The 21,144-nt window shown below is 36.7% G+C and overlaps 1 protein-coding gene across 1 annotated transcript in view; it reads left to right on the top strand.

Moving 5' to 3' along the window:
• Nucleotides 1-21,144, top strand: part of LOC128704400 (uncharacterized) — a 204,207-nt gene that overhangs the window by 116,792 nt on the left and 66,271 nt on the right. Inside the window, exons 2-14 of the mRNA XM_070102922.1 lie at nucleotides 2,753-2,933; nucleotides 4,255-4,330; nucleotides 5,079-5,258; nucleotides 6,795-6,909; nucleotides 7,594-7,710; nucleotides 8,189-8,326; nucleotides 11,316-11,439; nucleotides 12,736-12,862; nucleotides 13,825-13,971; nucleotides 15,770-15,983; nucleotides 17,630-17,786; nucleotides 18,830-18,906; nucleotides 19,828-19,896. Of these exons, the coding sequence (XP_069959023.1) occupies nucleotides 2,753-2,933; nucleotides 4,255-4,330; nucleotides 5,079-5,258; nucleotides 6,795-6,909; nucleotides 7,594-7,710; nucleotides 8,189-8,326; nucleotides 11,316-11,439; nucleotides 12,736-12,862; nucleotides 13,825-13,971; nucleotides 15,770-15,983; nucleotides 17,630-17,786; nucleotides 18,830-18,906; nucleotides 19,828-19,896 (1,722 nt within the window). The remainder of the gene's footprint in view (nucleotides 1-2,752; nucleotides 2,934-4,254; nucleotides 4,331-5,078; nucleotides 5,259-6,794; nucleotides 6,910-7,593; nucleotides 7,711-8,188; nucleotides 8,327-11,315; nucleotides 11,440-12,735; nucleotides 12,863-13,824; nucleotides 13,972-15,769; nucleotides 15,984-17,629; nucleotides 17,787-18,829; nucleotides 18,907-19,827; nucleotides 19,897-21,144) is intronic.

Raw genomic sequence — 21,144 nt, 5'->3', positions numbered from 1 at the left:
CTGCAATGGATCACAGTGGGCGCCTGTGACGAGCGGGGTCTCACAAGGGTCAGTTCTAGGACCAGTGCTATTTTTGATATATGTGAATGACATGATGGAAGGAATAGACTCTGAAGGGTCCCTATTCACAGATGATGTGAAGTTCATGAGGATCAGGCAGGATTACAAAGGGACCTGGACAGGCTGGACACGTGGTCCAGAAACTGGCTTCTCGAATTCATCCCTGCCAAATGCAAAGTCATGAAGATTGGGGAAGGGCAAAGAAGACCACAGACAGAGTATAGGCTAGGTGGACAAAGACTGCAAACCTCACTCAGGGAGAAAGATCTTGGAGGTGACCATAACACCGAGCATGTCACCGGAGGCACACATCAACCAAATAACTGCTGCAGCATACGGGCGCCTGGCAAACCTGAGAATAGCGTTCCGATACCTTAATAAGGAATCGTTCAAGACACTGTACACTGTGTATGTTAGGCCCATACTGGAGTATGCAGCACCAGTCTGGAACCCACACCTGGTCAAGCACGTCAAGAAGTTAGAGAAAGTACAAAGGTTTGCAACAAGACTAGTCCCAGAGCTCAGGGGAATGTCGTACGATGAAAGGTTGAGGGAGATTGGACTGACGGCATTGGAGGACAGAAGGGTCAGGGGAGACATGATAACGACATACAAGATACTGCGGGGAATAGACAAGGTGGACAGAGATAGGATGTTCCAGAGAGGGGACACAGAAACAAGGGGTCACAACTGGAAGCTGAAGACTCAGACGAGTCACAGGGACGTTAGGAAGTATTTCTTCAGTCATAGAGTTGTCAGGAAGTGGAATAGCCTAGCAAGTGAAGTAGTGGAGGCAGGAACCATACATAGTTTTAAGAAGAGGTATGACAAAGCTCAGGAAGCAGAGAGGGAGAGGACCTAGTAGCGATCAGTGAAGAGGCGGGGCCAGGAGCTGAGTCTCGACCCCTGCAACCACAATTAGGTGAATACCACATATAGGTGAGTACACACACACACACACACCACAGACAGGTGAGTACACAAATGTGTACACACAGTGAAGAGGCAGGACCAGGAGCTGTGAATCGACCCCTTGCAACCAGAAGCAGGTAAGAACAGGAGCTGCAAGCCGACCCCTGCAGCCACAGATAGGTGAGTACACACACACACTTCTTCCCACACACCTCCTTCCCTTTCTCACTCTCCAGTACAGGTCTTGAAACACAGCAAATATTTAAACAGCAGACACCAAGAGACTTCCGGGAGTATCAGAGTGAAGGGATGGGAATGAACCAGAGAGCAGGGAAGGAATGGAAGTAGCAGTAAAGATTTCTGGTTGTCAGAGAGAAATGGAAAATCACAACAGGAAAAATAAATAATATATATATATATATATATATATATATATATATATATATATATATATATATATATATATATATATATATATATATATATATATATATATATATATATATAAATATATATATATATATATATATATATATATATATATATATATATATATATATATATATATATATATATATATATATATATATATATATATATATAAAACAATTTTCTTCTTATTCTTTTTAGTAATCATTACAGGAAAAGGGGTTACCAGCCCATTGCTCCTGGCATTCTAGTTGACTTTTACAACACACATGGCTTATGGAGGAAAGATTGTCATTCCACTTCCCCATGGATTATTATTATTATTATTATTAACACACTGGCCTATTCCCACCAAGGCAGGGTGGCCCAAAAAAGAAAAACTTTCACCATCATTCACTCCATCACTGTCTTGCCAGAAGGGTGCTTTACACTACAGTTTTTAAACTGCAACATTAACACCCCTCCTTCAGAGTGCAGGCACTGTACTTCCCATCTCCAGGACTCAAGTCCGGCCTGCCGGTTTCCCTGAACCCCTTCATAAATGTTACTTTGCTCACACTCCTTTTATATCCCCATGGATATAAAAGGAAAAGTAATAAGAACAAGAACTATTAAGATAAAATCAAAGAAAACTCAGATGAGTGTGTATACATAAACGTGTACATGTGTAGTGTGACGTAAGTGTAAGTAGAAGTACGTAGCAAGACGTACCTGTAATCTTGCATATTTATGAAACGGACAAAAGACACCAGCAATCCTATCATCATGTAAAACAATTACAGGCTTTCATTTTACACTCACTTGGCAGGACAGTAGTACCTCTTGTAGATGAATGGCTCAAAGAACCGACACGTTGTTAAAGTCGACACATGTGCAACTCTGGGGTATCTTTATTGAGGAAACGTTTCGCCACACAGTGGCTTCATCAGTCCATACAAAGGATAAACTTGAAGAACAGGAGGAGAATGAGGTAATCAGTCCCTGAACCTTGAGTCGATGTGGTCAGTCCATCAATCTTGAATAGAATACGGCATATGAGCAGAGAAGCAGCTTATAAACTGTATGGCAGGAGAGGTGCAGCAGTCGTAGGTGGTGTCACATTTGTCTATATATATATATATATATATATATATATATATATATATATATATATATATATATATATATATATATATATATATATATATATATATATATATATATATATATATATATTATACTATATACTGTATATACGTATAAGAAATAAACATCTCTCATGGTATATACTCTCAGCACTGGGATGTGAGTTGATTTCTTCTCCTGAGCAGTACGGTATATTTATTCTTCATTGCTTCTTGTGTTCCTGCAGGAGTGAGCCGAGGATGTCACACGCACGAGAAGCTTGAAGATGAGTGGGAAGAGGAGGAGCAGCAGGAGGGAGGCAGGAAGAAGAGGGTGGTTCGTGAAGTCACACTCAGCGAGAGATCCTTCTGTGGGGATGACATCGATGTTGATAACAGTCCACTCACCCGCGTCAACACCACAGATAGGTGGGTGTATGCCACCGTCAACCCATTCACGGAACAGGTGGGACTTGAACCCTAAAACTCAGAGGCCAGTATGCACTCTCCTGTGAGTTTTAAACTTACCTGCCATGGATTCAATCCCAACTGTTCTGTGATTTGTTTGCAATCATGCAATTAAGATTTAATGAGTCACTAAGAATCATTCTTTCAGAGTCAAGGGAAAAACTCTTAGGCCCACTTAAAGGGTTGGGACAATATCCCTTAACCAGAAATATGGTACATGTATTTTTCTTGAAGACATTAATGTAGCTATGAATATTTCCTAGTGCTACTCAAGACACTATAATTGACACGTGTTTATACATGCCACTTACCATAATTTTATACTTTACAGTACTTCTGTTTATAAAAATAAAGTTATTTGTTTGTTTAAGATGCATCAATCATTAACCCTTAAACTGTCCAAATGTAGAACTACATTTTTTCAACATTTGAAAGAATGTAAAAAACATAGAGCTTCTTTTTCTTTTTTTACATTTGAAAACGTGTAAAAAAAACTTTGATCTACGTTTTTTTGTTATACGTATTTGAAAATATGTAAAAAAAACATAGATCTACTTCTGGAGCACTACACATGTGAACGTAGATCTGTTTGGACAGTTTAAGGGTTAAATATTAAAGCAATTAAAGTAGAGGGGTCCTGCTTATACTGCAGGTTAGGTTCCAAGCTGCCTCTGTAAATAAAAAATCAGTGTAAGGTGAAATGTAGCATTTTTTCACATTCAAATGCACATAAGAGCATGACAACATATTTACACTATCATATATTAAGTGAGCAGTAGAGCTAGGCCTAAAATATTCATATGGAGTCTACACATTACTTACACCCAACTATTATATTCCTCTATATAGCCATGTAATTTGTCAAAATATATACATGTACATGTATCTTTATCTTTACATTAAAATATTTTCGACCTTTAACTATATTGAGTGGTGAATGTATTTATTGTAAGAAGTTTGAATAAATAAAGAATGGGTTTAACTGAAAAACACTGAAGTGAAGCACTGTAAAGCAGGACCTTTCTGTATCTTAAATGTGGAAATGTTTTGCCAGTCAGTGGCTTTTTAAGTCAAAGACAAAAACAGAGAGAAAGATTTATTTCAGCCTGATACACTGTTTGCACAGAGATAGGGGACATTTGATTGTGCATGCATGAAGTCCATAGTTAGGCAGAGCATTTTGAGCACTAAAGATACCTCAATGTTGCAAAAGTATCTCGTTCTTCAACTTGTTGGTTTTCTAAACCATTTATGTACAAAACGTAATGTGTCTTTCCCACAGAGTGGCTCAACTGCGTATTCAGATGATGAAGTCCGGGTTTGATGCCTATATCATTCCTACCGATGATGAGCACCAGGTAATTGTTACTTAATAGATGCAGTTTTTTTTTCTAAATTGGTTGCAAGGCATTGTATGGGTCTCCTCATCTATGTGTATAACATTTTATATGGTTAGAGAAAGAGGCGCTGTTCGACCGTGGTGGTTGAGTTTTGATTATAATAATGATAATAATAAAGAAGGCAGATCAATATACAGAAAAATATGATAGCTGCAGATATAAAAAAAACAATAATATAATATTGAAATATTTATTTCATATTAGCAAAATCAAAATACTGTGTCAAATAATATCTGTTTATCATTGTACAGTATTATTATTATTATTACTGTTATTATTATTATATATCATCATCATTATAGGAGAGTGCTAAACCTGTAGGAGTCATAGAGCACCTGGGGAATGAGAGGTAAAACTGAATTGATTCAAGCTTGACGAGGAAGGTAGCCATAATTTGTTGGATCAAAAGCCCTTCACCAGTATCAAGGCACCTCATTGTGTTTGTTTAAACAAGGCTTCATATGGGATCAAACCTGTGATTGTCAAATGGCACTCCCATACCTGTTTCCCGTAGACCATGGTGGCCACCTTTCCTTTAGATTATAGTGGCCACCTGGTCCCCTAGACCACAGTGATCACCTGTTCCATAGACCACAGTGGCCACCTGCTCCCCTAGACCACAGTGGCAACCTATATTTTTCTACCACTTGGGCTCCTAAGTAATAAAATGGAGTCGTTTTAGCTTGAAAGTCTTTTTTTTCTTCAGAGTGAATACGTAGCACCGGCAGACAAGCGCCGCCAGTACATAAGTGGATTTTCTGGCAGTGCTGGCACAGCGGTGGTGACCAGGGACCATCAAGCACTCTGGACTGATGGACGGTACTTCCTGCAGGCAGATCTCCAACTAGACTGCCACTGGCTGCTCATGAAGCAGAAAAATGCTGGGGTAAGATGGCTGAGAAGCACAAACATATACTGTAATTGATCATTTTTCTCACTCTTAGTTGATCTAAGAATCTGGTAATCAATTACAGTAGTGTCAATTAACACAAGGGTTATGTTCCTGAAAATTGGTTTGTAATCTAATTTAATGCTAACTAAAATGAAGAACATACAGAAAAAATAAGGTTATGTTCCTAAAACCTTTATAAAAGCCAAACTGTTTCTTAAATATTCCTATATGTAAAAAGTAATGTAGTTTATCTTGCTTTACATTATGTTAGTCATTACTGGAAACATTTAGAGAGTGTTGGAAGGGTTAATGTCAGCCTACCAGGGCCAGTTGGATGTTGGAGGCAGCATGTTCAGGTGTCAATTTGTTAACACTGCAACTCAGCTTAAAAGCCACATTGAAAAAATAACAAATTGCATCATTACTAAATTGTATCAAATTACCAAATTGTATCACACATGCAAACTCACCACACCATACCAAGCACACATATACTAAAGTTGAATGCATTTGAGAAAATAATCACAAAAGATACAAAATTACTAATAATATTATTTGAGGTGCATGTAGCTGTCTGTGAGACATGGAGAGGCATCAGCTATGACTTTGGCTTCCAGCAATATTGTGAGATTATAGATTTCTGCTGTAATCTAATTCTTCAATGCATATCTGAACTGTCTATCCAACTTATACTTTGTATGAGCTATTCATGAGGGGTTGATAATGTCATGTTTAGTGGAACAGAGACTAACACAACATGATTTAGCTTAAATCAAAGTTAGAATTAGGAGGGCAATGAGATGTCTCCACCTCCTCTCTCAAAATATTACTGCTATGTTAATAATATGACAATATAACAAGTACATCTAATTAACATTACTTTTCCATACCAAATAAATATCTACAGACTGCCATTTGTATGGGTGGCCTGGTGGCTAAAGCTCCCGCTTCACACACGGAGGGTCTGGGTTCAATTCCCGGCGGGTGGAAACATTTCGACACGTTTCCTTACACCTATTGTCCTGTTCACCTAGCAGCAAATAGGTACCTGGGAGTTAGTCGACTGGTGTGGGTCGCATCCTAAGGGACAAGATTAAGGACCCCAATGGAAATAAGTTAGACAGTCCTTGATGATGCACTGACTTTCTTGGGTTATCCTGGGTGGTTAACCCTCCGGGGTTAAAAATCCGAACGAAATCTTATCTTATCTTATCTTACACCTCAGTTGATATACACTGTCCTCTGCTACAATTTTCTTGTTTGAACACTTATTCCCTCTTTATTTTCAGTTACTGTTCAACAAGTATAGAAACACACCTAGAGTAGATATATCACTGTTAAAGGCACGTGAATGTGTAATTGCAGCATTATTATGAGGGTCATTTAGTGCTGAGGAAATGGGAGGTCATCAGGTTCAGTCTAAGGAAGAGGAAAGCAACTCCAATTCCTCTCATGAAAAGTCATTCACCAGCATCAAGGGACTCCCTTTGAAGGAGAGTTGGCCACCATTACACACATCTTTCTCACCAGGTGCCCAAGATGGTAGATTGGTTGCGTCAGAAGCTGGTGCCTGGGTCCAAGGTGGGTGCTGACCCTCGACTAATTGGGGCCAAAACCTGGATTTCCTACGCTGAAGACTTGGCCAGTTAGTCCACTTATATCATGTTTAATTTTAACTCATTCATTGTCAACATCTGTTGCGTCAACTAATTTTATTGATTGCTTTACTCTTAGATCACTAAGTTATTATATACAATTTTTTAAAGATAATTTAAACTACTCACTGCATTCACCAGAATATTAGCCTTCTCAAAATCATGATGTTTACATTGCCTCTCAGTAGTAAATTTAACAATACCTTGTGGCTTAAATTAAATATGAGATTAAGAAAATATCAAAATTGCTTGCTTCAGTTATGATATATGTAATAAGTATTAAAAAAAGACATCTTTTGATAAAAAAAAACACTATCTGCAGCCTAATAAATGTTTTAAAATAAACAGAAAGGCAGACTGAAGGTTCAAACCGTAATCCTGATTTGAGCCTCCTGCCTCCTTTCTGTTTATTTATTGGCAGATGTTCATTACTACTTCCACCATTCTTGGTATTGGACTGAAGAAGGCACTGGCTGCTGAAACATTCAAACAATAAGCATTCCCAAATGTTGTTCAGTGCCTCATTTGTCAGTTAATAAACAGAGTTAATTTTAAAATAAGTTTAATTATGCTTAACTTGCTGTCTGAAATAATGTATACTAAGTCATTGTGACATAGCACAAGTGGTCTGCACCATAACTACTGTTAATACTCTCTCATGTGTTGCCTCTCAGAGTCAGACATAGAGCTAATAGGAGAGGAGACCAACCTGGTAGACCTTGTGTGGCCCTTAGAGGAGCGGCCGCCCTACTCTGAAGACCCAATCTTTATCCATGAGCTCCAGTATGCTGGTCAGTAATGAATTGTGTCACCATTGCTCTCTTGTCCTTCCTTGGATCAAGCCTGGTTACCTTCCATTTCCCCAGGCTTTGTATGAATGATACAGATTTTTGTGCTTCTCCATAAATATATAATAATAATATTTTGTGAAGGGATTCAGGAAAACTGGTTAGCCGGACTTAAGAGTCCTGGAGGTGGGACGTGCAGCGCCTGCAGTCTCAAGGAGGGTTTGGGATATTTGCTGTTTGGAGGGACATCTAAACTGTCATATCTGCATGTTTCTGGAAAGGGTGATAGTGTGAATGATGGTAAAAGTGTTTCTTTTTTGGGTCACCCTGCCTCAGTGGGAGATGGCCAGCATGTTACAACAAATAATATTTATGTACTAGTGTCTATACAAACCTGCAAACTGAACTAATTACATACATACTAGTATGCACAGAAAGTAATGTGATTAAGTTAAATCAGAATTTATGTTTCATTCCAAAGGTAAAAGATGGGAGGAAAAGATAGCAGATGTACGAACAGAGATGGTGAAGGAAGGTGCTGACTTAATGGTAATAACTGCACTTGATGAGATAGCCTGGCTGCTCAATCTCCGTGGCAATGATATACCTTACAATCCAGGTATAGTGATCTGCACACTTGACATTTATTGTATTAATATTCTTCTAATGTACAGTGCAGTAATTAAAAAAGGGATTGAAATTTTGTTAATGATTGAATATTGAGAAATAAGTCACAATGCCGTGGATGGAACAATTAACAAATAACTAGCACTTACGTGAGGAAACATTATCTATGATTTTTGTGCCCTGGCCATTATCAAGGTGCTAATGATCCAGCATGAACCAAAATGTCATCTAATGTTCCCTCTTCTAGTGTGATTTGTTTGTGAATGATGACTCATTTACAGTTAATCTACAAAGTGGGGGTAAATCTGTAGACAACTTGTATTCCAAATAATAATTAACATTTTCATATTCTATTAATTTTACCGAATTACAGAAAATATCTACCTGGATGATGACTAACAAACTTACTCTCAACACTGACAAAACCTACTTCATTCAGTTTGGAAACAGAGCTACAGATGTCTGTCTTAACATAATGATAAACGGATCACCTATCACAAAGCTCACAGAGGGAAAATTCTTAGGAATCCACCTTGATAGTAGACTCAAATTTCAAACACATGTACAACAAATTTCCAAGAAAATTTCCAAGACTGTAGGCATACTATCGAAGATACGGTACTATGTTCCACAGTCAGCCCTCCTGGCCCTATATCACTCACTTATTTACCCCTATCTCACCTATGGAATTTGTGCATGGGGCTCAACAACAATAAACCATCTCAGACCATTAATTACCCAACAAAAGGCTGCAGTCAGAATGATGATAAATTCCCACTACAGGCAGCACACTCCACCAATTTTCAAAACTCTGAACCTACTCACTGTACAAAACATCCATACTTATTATTGTACCTACTACCAACTTACCAACCTCAACAGAACACATGACCATAACACAAGGCACAGATCACTCTTTGTGTTCCTCGTGTCCATCTCACACTATGCAAAAACTCAATGCACATAAAAGGCCCAAAAATCTGGAGTTCATTACCTGTGAATATGAAAGAAACACTGTCTGTTTTTAAATTCAAGTCTCTTCTTATAAATCACTTACTCACCCACAACTAAATAAATACTGAATAACTGTATCTCATAAATGTTTTACTTGTGACCCTATAAAACTTTGTTTTTTTAATTACATTACCTAACAGAATACTCCATTCTATTGAATGCACAACAACTCAGCAAATGGCCATATAACCTGTCTTTGAAATACTCATTTATGCTTAATTGTTATTTGTTCAATATAATTTTTACCACTGAATATATCATTGCTTAACTTAGTTAATCTTAAGTTAATTTTAAGCCTGCCCATAATGCTCTGCATACAAGGGGCTTTTGGCATGTTACACTTAACCACTGTATTTCTTTGTACATCTATGTATCATGTCCAAATTAATAATATATACTGTAAATAAATAAATAAAAAAGTTTGCCCTAAATGCTCTTGAAAAAACAGGGTTTCCATATACAGTGGACCCTCAATCAACAAAGGCATCATCTTACGATAAATTCGTCCAACGAAGTGTTTGAACGTAAAAATTTTGGCCCAACCAATGATGAAAAGCTTGACCAACATGATTCGTCCTGAACCTGTCCATCCAGCCTGAGCACCTCAGCTGCTCTGCTGTCATTGTTTACAAGCCAGAGTGGACGGTTCCACGCATATATTCAATAAATTTTGTTTTATTCCATTGTTTTTAATCCTTGTAACTGCTAAATAAGCCACCATGGGCCCAAAGAAAGCTTCTAGTGCCAACCCTATGGTAAAAAGGGTGAGAAATACTATCAAAATACTCTTGTACCACGGTCAGCTGCTGCTGCACCAACGTCAGCTGTTGCTGCTCCACCGTCAGCTGCTGCTGCACCACCGTCAGCTGTTGCTGCTCCACCGTCAGCTGCTGCTGTACCACGGTCAGCTGCTGCTGCACTACAGTCAGCTGTTGCTGAACCACCATCAACTGCTGCTGTACCACGGTCAGCTGCTGCTGCACCACAGTCAGCTGTTGCTGCATCACCGCTGCTGCTGTACCACAGTCAGCTGCTGCTGCACCACAGTCAGCTGTTGCTGCACCACTGTCAGCTGCTGCTACACCACCATCAGCTGCTGCTCCACCACCATCAGCTGTACTAGTGCTCATATTAGTGAATTTAAGGCCAGCAAAGGTTGGTTTGAGAGATTTAAGAATTGTAGTGACATACACAGTGCGATAAGGCATGGTGAAGCTGAAAAATTCCATCCCCAACAAGTGTTCAATTGTGACAAAACAGGCCTGTTCTGGAAGAAAATGCCAAACAGGACCTACATTACTCAGGAGGAAAAGGCACTCCCAGGACACAAGCCTATGAAAGACAGGCTAACTCATGTTTTGTTGTAATGCTAGTGGGGATTGCAAAGTGAAGCCTATACTCATGTATCACTGAAAATCCCAGAGTGTTCAAGAAAAACAGTGTCTCATCATTCATCAATACTCTTCAATAAAGGTAAGTGTCATTTTAACATTTATTTATATAGTTATTGTGCATGTCTCATTGTTTTCTTTGTAGGGAAATATATATTTCATAAAAAAAAAAAAATTTAATACTTTTGGGTGTCTGGAACGGATTAATTGAATTTCCACTATTTCTAATGGGGAAAATTAATTCGACTAACAATAAATTTGCCTAAAGATAAGCTCTTTGGAACGGATTAATATCGTTGGCCGAGGGTCCACTGTATATGTACTGTGCAATTATGCATCGTCTAGCCCTGTGAAAACTATTATTATTATTATTATTATTATTATTATTATTATTATTATTATTATTATTATTATTATTATTATTATTGTCATTATTATTATTATTATTATTAATTTAACATCAGAATGACTTTCTGTTATATAGGCAAAACAATTTTTTTTGTCTTTTAAATAATAATGTTCTCTGTAGTCAGGTTGAAACTATACAAACCCTTTTTATCACTTCGTCTTTTGCAGTGTTCCGAAGCTATGTGATCCTGGGGCGGGACAGTGTAGACTTGTACATCCCCAAGGAAAAGATTACTCCAGCAGTGGATAACCACCTTCATGTCAACCAGTGTGGCGGCCAGGAATGTGTCACGTGAGCATTGTAAACTCTTGCTATACTCTCTACGCAATTATTATTATTATTGCCATTATTATTATTATTGTCATTATTATTATTATTGCCTTTGTTATTATTTCCATTATTACTATTATTATTATTATTATTATTAGTAGTAGTAGTAGTAGTATTAATATTAGTAAAATATGAAGATAAAGGTTTTATTTTTTAGGAAAGGTTACAATATGTAATTACAATTTTGATTTGTTGAGTATGAAGAAAGCCACTATCATGCCAGGGCATTTTGAGAAGATTAATTATTATTATTATTATTATTGTTATTATTGTCATTATTATTTTGCCATTATTATTATGATGATTATTATTATGATGATCTGAGGAAAGGGATGGTTAATAATTACATACCCAAATGACTTATGGAGATATTAGGAAGTACAGTACTATATTTCCTTAATATAAGAGTGGTGTATGAGTGGAAAGATTTTAGTAATAGAATAATAATAATAATAATAATATCTTTATTTCTACAAGTACATGTACAAGATATACAGGCCATAGCTGACATTAATGACATACTACTATTAGAAAGCCCCTTGTTATGCAGAGGATTTCGGGCAAATTAGGTCGGTTTTGTCCCAGGATGTGACCCACATGAGTCAACTAACATCCAGTAAGTAAGTTTATTCAGGTATACATAAATACAGTTACATAGAATTATCATACATAGCAGCATATGTGTAGAGAACCTGGGATAACCCAAAAAAAGTCAGACAGAGTGACTTATTTCCATTTCCATTTATTATTATAATAAAAAAGAAGCGCTAAGCCACAAGGGTTATACAGGCATTAGTATTAAGATAAAATAAAGATTTATTAAAAATGTTAACCACTCTTATCTTGTCTAGACTTAAGTAGTTATTATGTACTAGGATTAGTCTGCCCAAAATGCCCCAGCATGATAGTGACTTTCTCTGTACTTAACAAATCAAAACTGTAATTACACATTGGAACCTTTGCAAAGAAATAAAATCTTTATTCTTTATTCGTTTGTTCAGTCATGGTATTGTGTCTTTATTCTTTAAAAGATGGGATCAAGAGTTTGAGCTTACTTCTTTTAATATCCCAGAGGTAGTTACTTGTGCACATAGAGGAAATTTCTTTTGTAAATAGGCAAGAATGTTGCCTTTGAAACTTTATCATAATCCAAAAGTTTCTTTTGTAAATAAATAGGCAAGAATGTTGAAATTGTTAAAATTTCTTCCCATTATTGCAAGTTGCTGCATTAATCATTCACATCCCTGTTCTCTACAGCATTAACGAGTACACAGCCGTGCTGAACCGGTTGCGGGCCCTTAAAGTACACAACAGTGTCAAGAAAGTTTTGTTGGGAGCCAAGTATTCGTACTCTGGTGGGGCCTCTTACGCTGTCTATTCTGCTGTAAGCTACAACTACGACTTTGCTTAAGAACTTGTTCTTAAGATGAAAATCATATTGTTGATCGCTCACCAATCAGTAAAATAAAAGATTACAGTCATATTGTTAGGTAAAAGGACACAAGTGCATCTAATGTGACATTTTATTGTGGCAACATTTCACTCTCCAGGAAATTTCTCAAGCTATTCCCACAAGTAATGTCACATTAGTTGCACTTGTATCCTTATACCTAACATATTGTTGGTATTTTTTTTTTTTTTTTAACATGTCGGCCATTTCCCACCGAGGCAGGATGACCCAAAAAGAAAGAAAAACCTAAAAAGAGATAAAAAAACATACATCATCATTCAACACTTTCACCATCACTCATACATAATCACTGTCTTAGCAGAGGCACTCAGATATGACAGTTTAGATGTCCCTCTAAACTGCTAATACCCCAAACCCCTCCTTTAAAGTGCAGGCATTGTACTTTCCATTTCCAGGACTCAAGTCCGGCTAACCGTAATTATTATTATTATAGCCAAAAAGAAGCACTAAGCCACAAGGGCTATACAACGCTGAGGCTAACCATAATATTTTGTTGGTAATGTAGTCATATTGTTCATCACTCACCAATCAATCAAATAATGGGGAACCTCATTTAAACTGAGCCAGCAAAATAAAAATAAATTTTGAATGAGGTTTTCCCTAAATTTATAACCAAATCCTTATTGCTAATTCATCTTCACATTTTAAAACATTACTTATAAAATAATTTTTCATTATCTTTACGTATTTCTTTTTTCTCAGTTCTTCTAAACTGTCGTATCAGCGTGCCTCTGGCAAGACAGTGATAGTGCGAATGATAGTGAAAGTGTTTCATTTTAGGGTCACCCTCAGTGGGAGATGGCAAGTGTCCTTAAAAATAAGTTATGTATTTCAAATTATTCTTTATTATTTTCTTAATTTAAACATTATTTCAGGTACCTGAGGAAATGCGATCATTGGTCACGTCTCCGGTGCTGCTGATGAAGGCTCGCAAGAACATGGTAGAAGTGAAAGGCATGAAGAATGCTCACATCAAGGATGCTGTTGCCCTCTGTGATTTCTTGGCATTTTTGGAGTATGAGGTATGGCACTGCATACAGTACATTGTTTATACAGAAATGAGTGATACTTGAGTGCATATTGAAAGCCCATATTTATGCAGAACATTTTGGGCAAGCTTAAGCCTAACTAAAATATAGACAGAATTTACCAATAATCATCAGAACCTCATCAGATCTAGTAGTCATGGTAACTCTCATAGGCAACATACAATTTCACATTAAAAAATAAAATAATTTACCTAGTAATGGTTTTATGAAGCCCATTGCATGCTCAATATTTCAGGAAAAAGTATACACACTCAGTGTAAATATGCTGAGGGGGAGACTGGCTTTAACCATTATGCTGTTATTCATATAGATCTATGTCAGTGGGAGTTGTGTCAGTAGGAGTGTGCTCAGTAGAAAAATAAAAATCTGTCCCACACAGTGCATGATGGGGGAAAACTAACCTCTGATCTTGTGTTTGGGTAAAATAGTTAATATGGGATATTTTCAAAGAAATGTTTTCATGGTTTTATTGACTGTCTTGATACCAATAGGCAGACTAGAAGACATTCTAGTGAAATGGTTTATACTAGATCTGCTTCAGTTATTGGGATGGTCATAACCATGAGCAAGAAGTCTTGGTTATGCACACAGATAACTCACACATAGGAGAATGAAACTTATGATGACATTTCAGTCCTACTTGGGCCATTGTCTAGTCACACAGAAGCGTGAAGGGAAGTAAGCCAGTACGTATATGAGAGGGGGACAGGGCCGGGAGAATGAGGAGGTAGAAGTATTATGGCAGAAGTAGTACATAGTACATAATAATAGTAGTAGTAGTAGTAGTAGTAGTAGCGGAGGTAATCTACGGATGAGAGAAAAAAAGAAGAAAGAGGAGCACTGCATGAGAGCTAATGGCCCATAAGGGTGGGACCAAAAACACAGGACAAAAAACTTAAGGAAAGAACTTACGTAGGCAAAAGAAATGAAAGGCAAAGAAAATAGGAAAGGAGAAGAGGTAAGGAGAGGAGATTAAGATTAGGTCAAGTCACAAGTGTTCTGGAGTTTGGAGCATTTGACAATAATATGAGAAAGGAAGGCATTTACAGAGACAAACCCAGGATTAAGATTTATATTAGGAAAGTTGTGTATAAGGGATTCTTCAACAAGACGGCATCTGTGAAGGCTAGAAGAAAGGAGGACAGTTTTGACAGAGGACTAGTTAATGGGATGACTTCATTATCAACAGCTGAATTTGATCTCCTTGCACTCCTTAAATATTGGAACTTAAGTATTGGAAGATGATGTAGGTTGATGGCCAGAAAGTTACTTGCATATACATATTGTCTAATTACCAGTGCTAGCTCTAATCCGGATTATATCTCAGCACTGTCTTTCACTATGTTTTAATTAAAGTACTCATTATACTGCTACCTAATATATTAATCTTTTACAGTAAAATTTTACATATAAAAGTGAAAAAATTATTAATGGTGGACAAGAAATACTGTAGTCTGCTTTCCGTTATGCAGTTTTTGAAGTCCAAGAGTTTAAACTTTTTAATTAAAGCCGCTTCAGCTACCTAGATTATCAGCATACAAATATAAATAGTTTATTTTTTTTCTGTAGTACATGTATATAGGTAATGTAGTTTACGTACATGTAATAAATTTTTGTTAGTAACAAAAGAAGCCACTAGCATGCAGTGATGCTAGTTATAGTTTCATGTAGCAGGTGTCATATTATTATCACAATCATAACTAAGCACTAAACCCACTTGGGTCATACAATGAACAGGTGTTGTAGATTTCCCTATGGTCGTATATTACAGGTCATTGATGGCAAGTACTGGAGTGAAATCTCAGCATCCGAGCAGCTGAGAGAATACCGATCCCAGCAGGATGATTTCATGGGCAACTCTTTTGTCACAATTAGCGCATTTGGTTCCAATGGAGCTGTGATGCACTACCAGCCCATGCAGGAAACCAACAAACAAATCACTAACACGTCTCTCTACCTTCTTGACTCGGGTGGTCAATACAAGGGTTAGTAGTCAAAGTCAAAGTCAGAGATTTATTTTCACATGATACAGTGTTCATACAGTGATGGGTGACATTTGATTGTGCATGCAGAAAACCCATGGTTATGCAGAGCATTTCTGGTGAGCTTAAGCCTAACTTAAGATTACAGTGGCAGTAATTATTATTTGCTTATATATAAGGACTTTAAAAATATACAAAACAAATTTAGGTATTAGGATAATTAGGGTATTAAGGTGTCCTGTAGCTCAATCGCTAGCACACTCAGCTCACACACTGAGGTCCAGGGTTCGAATCTCCTCTTGTATGGCTGGAAAACATTAGGGACGTGTTTCCATAAGACACCTGCTGTCCCTGTCCCTGTTCACCCATCAGTTTAAAATGGGTACCTTGGTGTTAGTTGACTGGTATGGGTTACATCCTGGGACAAAACTGACCAAATTTGCCTGAAATGCTCAGCATAACAAGCAGCTTTCTATATAGTAGTATGTCATTGATGTCAGCTATGGTCTGTATACCTTGTACATGCACTTGTAGTAAATAAAGATATTATTATTATTATTATTATTACAAATAGAACAAACAAGCAGACAGCTATTTCTTTAAAGTTGAATTATGATTATTTTCAAGCATTGCAAGCTTAACAAAATTTATTTTCATATCACAACAGACACAATTCAAATTATTATTATGGGAGAAAGTGTCCTGCTCATTTTGGAGAGTGAAACAAAAATAGTCTTGATCAACAACATGGATAACCCAAGATGAGCAAGAAAGTTTTCTATGTAAGTGGTGCTCAGATTTGTGATTTAAATGTATGCCAGATGATATCAGTCTGCAACCACCCAGGGAAGTACTACCTTCCTGCCAAGTGAGTGTGAAATGGAAGACTGTAATTGCTTTACACAATAGTAACACAATGGTAGGATTGCCAGTGTCTTTTTTTCTGTCTCATAAACACATGGGATAACAGGTATGTCTTGCTGCCTCTACTTACACTTAGGTCACACTACATGTACATATACACATATATGTGTACACCCATCTGAGTGATTCTTCTATTTAAATTACAATTGGGAGAAACAGTTGAATGAGCTACCGGCATAAGATGCAGTTGGCAGAATAAATGTTTATCAAAATTTTATGAAGTGTTACATTAATTTCAAGAGATGTTTTATGATAATATTTTTGAAGCTCTTGTGAGATAGTTTTTCTATCCATCAGATCCAAACCTCATAGGGTCACACAGCTCCTGGGAAATAAGAATTAATTAGGTTTGATCCATGGAAGGAGAGTAGTTTCAATTCCTTGGAGTAAGAGCCTTATATCAGCATCAAAGTATCTCCTTACAATAATAATCCTTATTTCTACAAGTACATGATACAACTTATACAGACCATAGCTGATATCAGCATACTATATAGAAAGCCCCTTGTTATGCAAAGCATTTCAGACAACTTAGGTTAATCTTGTCCCCTCCCTCAGGATGCAACCTACACCAGTCAGCTAACACCCAGGTGCCTACTTACTGCTAGGTGAACAGAGACAGCAGGTGTAAGGAAACATGTCCATTGTTTCCTCCCTTACCAGAGATCGAATCATGGACAGCTAAATGCAGTCATTTAAATACCCCCTTTCCATCACTTCCCCAGATGGGACAACGGATGTGACACGAACAATGCACTATGGAGATCCAACACCCTTCCAGATAGAGGCCTATACCAGAGTGTTGATGGGTGCTATCGATCTGGCCATGCTAATCTTCCCCGAAGGCACGGGAGATACCGACGTTGACATCATGGCTCGCAGGTACTATCCCATTACTTAACGTGTTTTTATCTGCTTTTTTCATTTCACTTGGCAGTTGTCATATTTTTTGTCCTAATTGTTTCAGGTGTTAAAAGAAAAAATTGAATGCAATCCTTACTATGTTATACTTGTTGAGTATTGTGGAGGACACTGGCAATCAATATTTTCATGAATGAAATATGGTAATAACTGGACATCGTAATAAAATACTGTTGAAGAACTTTTTTTATTTTAATTTTTTATGGTAAAAATTTTAAGTAGTGATATATTTTTAAAGACCCTTACTTGTTTCAGTATATTTACTAAAAGCTGAGAAGCTAAACATCAGTTCAGCTAATATATATACTATATGCTTTATTTAGTGAAGGGATTCAGGGAAACCAGTTATTTTTGTATAACCAGACTTGAGTCCTGGAAATGGGAAGTACAATGCCTGCACTCTAAAGGAGGGGTTCAGGATATTAGCAGTTTGGAGGGATATGTTGTGTATCTTTATACGTATATGCTTCTAAACTGTTGTGTTGTGAGCACCTCTGCAAAAACAGTGATTATGTGTGAGTGAGGTTAAAGTGTTGAATGATGATGAAAGTATTTTCTTTCTTTTTGGGTCACCCTGCCTCGGTGGGAGATGGCCGACTTGTTAAAAAAAAAAAATGCTTTAAGCTTATAGCTGCCACCTTACCTCGGTGGAAGACGGCCAGCATGTTAAAATTATTAATGTTATTGTTATTATTATGATGGGTAATACAGTGCCTGGGGAATGGGAAGTAATTAGGGTTGATTTAGTCAGTCAATTTATTTCCATATTATACATCATTTGCACAAAATTGAATGACATTACATGTCTCACATGCAAAGCCCCTTTCTTGTTATGCAGAATATTTCAGCCAACCTCAAATAAGGGAGGGTGGCTCTGGTTCCTTGGATCAAGAGTCCCTTCCTGCCATCAAGGTACCCCCCTATGAAGGCTGTCCTGGATGTAGGCATTGTGCTTGACAATTAAAAATGTTCACCCAGTACACTAACATAGTTTTCACTTGCAGGCATCTCTATGAGGTTGGTTTGGACTATCGTCATGGCACTGGTCATGGCATTGGCATGTTCCTTAACATTCATGAAGGTCAGTCCCTCTTTTTTAATGCTCTAGTCTAACTTATTAGCAAGCAGTGTCTTTAATTTTTTCACTAACTGGCATACTGTATTTAAAGCAACACTTTTATCCAGTCTCAACATTTAAGTTAGGAAGTGTAGTATATACCATAACTTAATACTAGTTTATTGATGCTATTGTTTTCATATCTATATTTTTTTAATGCTCCAACCATAACTTAATACTAGTTTATTGATGCTATTGTGTTCATATCTATATTTTTTTTAATGCTCCAACCATAACTTAATACTAGTTTATTGATGCTATTGTGTTCATATCTATATTTTTTTTAATGCTCCAACCATAACTTAATACTAGTTTATTGATGCTATTGTGTTCATACCTACCAGAACCATGTGATTAGAACATCACTCAGTCGTACTGCAATATTTTTTAAACCCACATATTTTGTACTATAAATCTTCATTTATATAATTGTATGAGGCATTGCACGGCAGAATAAAATAAGTGCCAAATTCAAAAATTAAAAAAAAAAAAAAAAAAACAGGCTTGGGGAGATCGGAGCTGTGAAGCTCATTTTGCCAGACATTATGGGGCTTTGAGCCTAACTTATAGATGCAGGAGACAATGTCTGTACATTCCCACACATAGACAAAACACTAAAGACTTGATTCATTCATTAACTTGGATTTTGGTTGTGGTGGTGCATATTCTGTTTTGCTGTACAACATATCAGATAGTAACCTATGTCATGGATCACTTAAGAAGTCCCTTGATTCTTATTATTGATAAGATAACTTACAGTGAAACAAATACAATGAAAATATTTCACACACTTGCTCTGTAAGGCATAAATTTTATTATATCATATAATTATGATAAGATTGAAATTAGGTTGATAAACCGTTTCACCATTTTTCCTTTCAACAGCACCCATACAGGTCAGAATATATGGCAGCGAAGAACACAAATTTGAAGTTGGACATTTCTTCTCAGATGGTAAATTGTTACAAAGACAAAAAAAAAATGTCAGCCAGAGTATTGCATCCCTTCCTGAATAGGATACTTAGTTATCTTTGTTAATGCTATACATTTTTCTGTAGTCTTTGGATACAGTACATACTCAGCTTCCAACACAGTGGCAGATGCCTGCATATGATGACTTTCAACACTGCAAGCATGTGCATGTGGCAAAGCTAATTCATGTTTCTTACATATGGACTTGTTTTTTGATCATTTTCTGCTGCATAAATGCAACCTTAATCTATTCAATGTTCTCAAGTTTGTTAAAGACAGGAAATAGAGTAAGCGAAAGAAGTTTTCCGTTATTTATCATGTGTATGCCTTGAACCTAAAGCTAGCTTCTCACTATGTTCTTGACAACCATATAATTGATGTTGGCCCACCAATATCGTCTTTATGACCTTTAGCATCATGCTGGCCTGATAGTTGTCTTTAGTTTAATTTTAAGCCAGCCCGTAATGCTATGCATATAAGTGGCTTTGGCATGCTGCTCTTACCTGTATTTTTTTGTATCTCTGTATGTATGCTCAAATTACTAAATAAATAAATAAATAAATAAATAGTTGACTTTAAACCTAAATTCGGCCCACCAGTGGCCCCTTGATAACCTTAAACTTATAGCTTTCTTGCTAATGTTACAGTATTTGAACTGTAGTATCAGCACACTTCTGGCAAGACAGTGATGGAGTGAGTTATAATAGAAGTTTCTTCTTTTTTGAGTCACCATGCTTTGGTAGGAAACGGCCGATGAGTTAAAATAAAATATTCTTATGAGCCACTAGGTATTGTTGTACTGACACCTAACTCTGTGTTATATCTTGGTGATACATCTTTACTCTTCCTCACATTCTTTTTGTATTTGTCTTGTAGGTATGCAGAATATTTTGCACAGTAGTTATTTTGTTATTTTTGTGTCTGTGTAACATTATTTGTACAGTATTTTCTTCTCGTTTTAAAACTGCTTTGGCAAAATACAGTATTTCACATGCTATCTGTAAAAAATATTTACGGATTTTTGCTGTCAAAATGGCTAGTTTTTTGTACCTCTCATATCCAACTTGTAGATAACAGCACAGAACCATATAGATGCTCAAATAAAAATGCATGTTATTTACAAATCAATATTTTATCTATTACTAGCAAATTTAGAGTACTTGCTGAAAATTTCTGGTATCTTTTTATCACTAATAAGATATCTTTACATATCATACAACATTTTGGTAA

This window comes from Cherax quadricarinatus, chromosome 84 (assembly GCF_038502225.1).
Source record: "Cherax quadricarinatus isolate ZL_2023a chromosome 84, ASM3850222v1, whole genome shotgun sequence".
Classification (NCBI taxonomy): domain Eukaryota; kingdom Metazoa; phylum Arthropoda; class Malacostraca; order Decapoda; family Parastacidae; genus Cherax; species Cherax quadricarinatus.
Note: the sequence above shows the minus strand (reverse complement) of the source record. Positions and strands in the feature narration are given on the sequence as shown.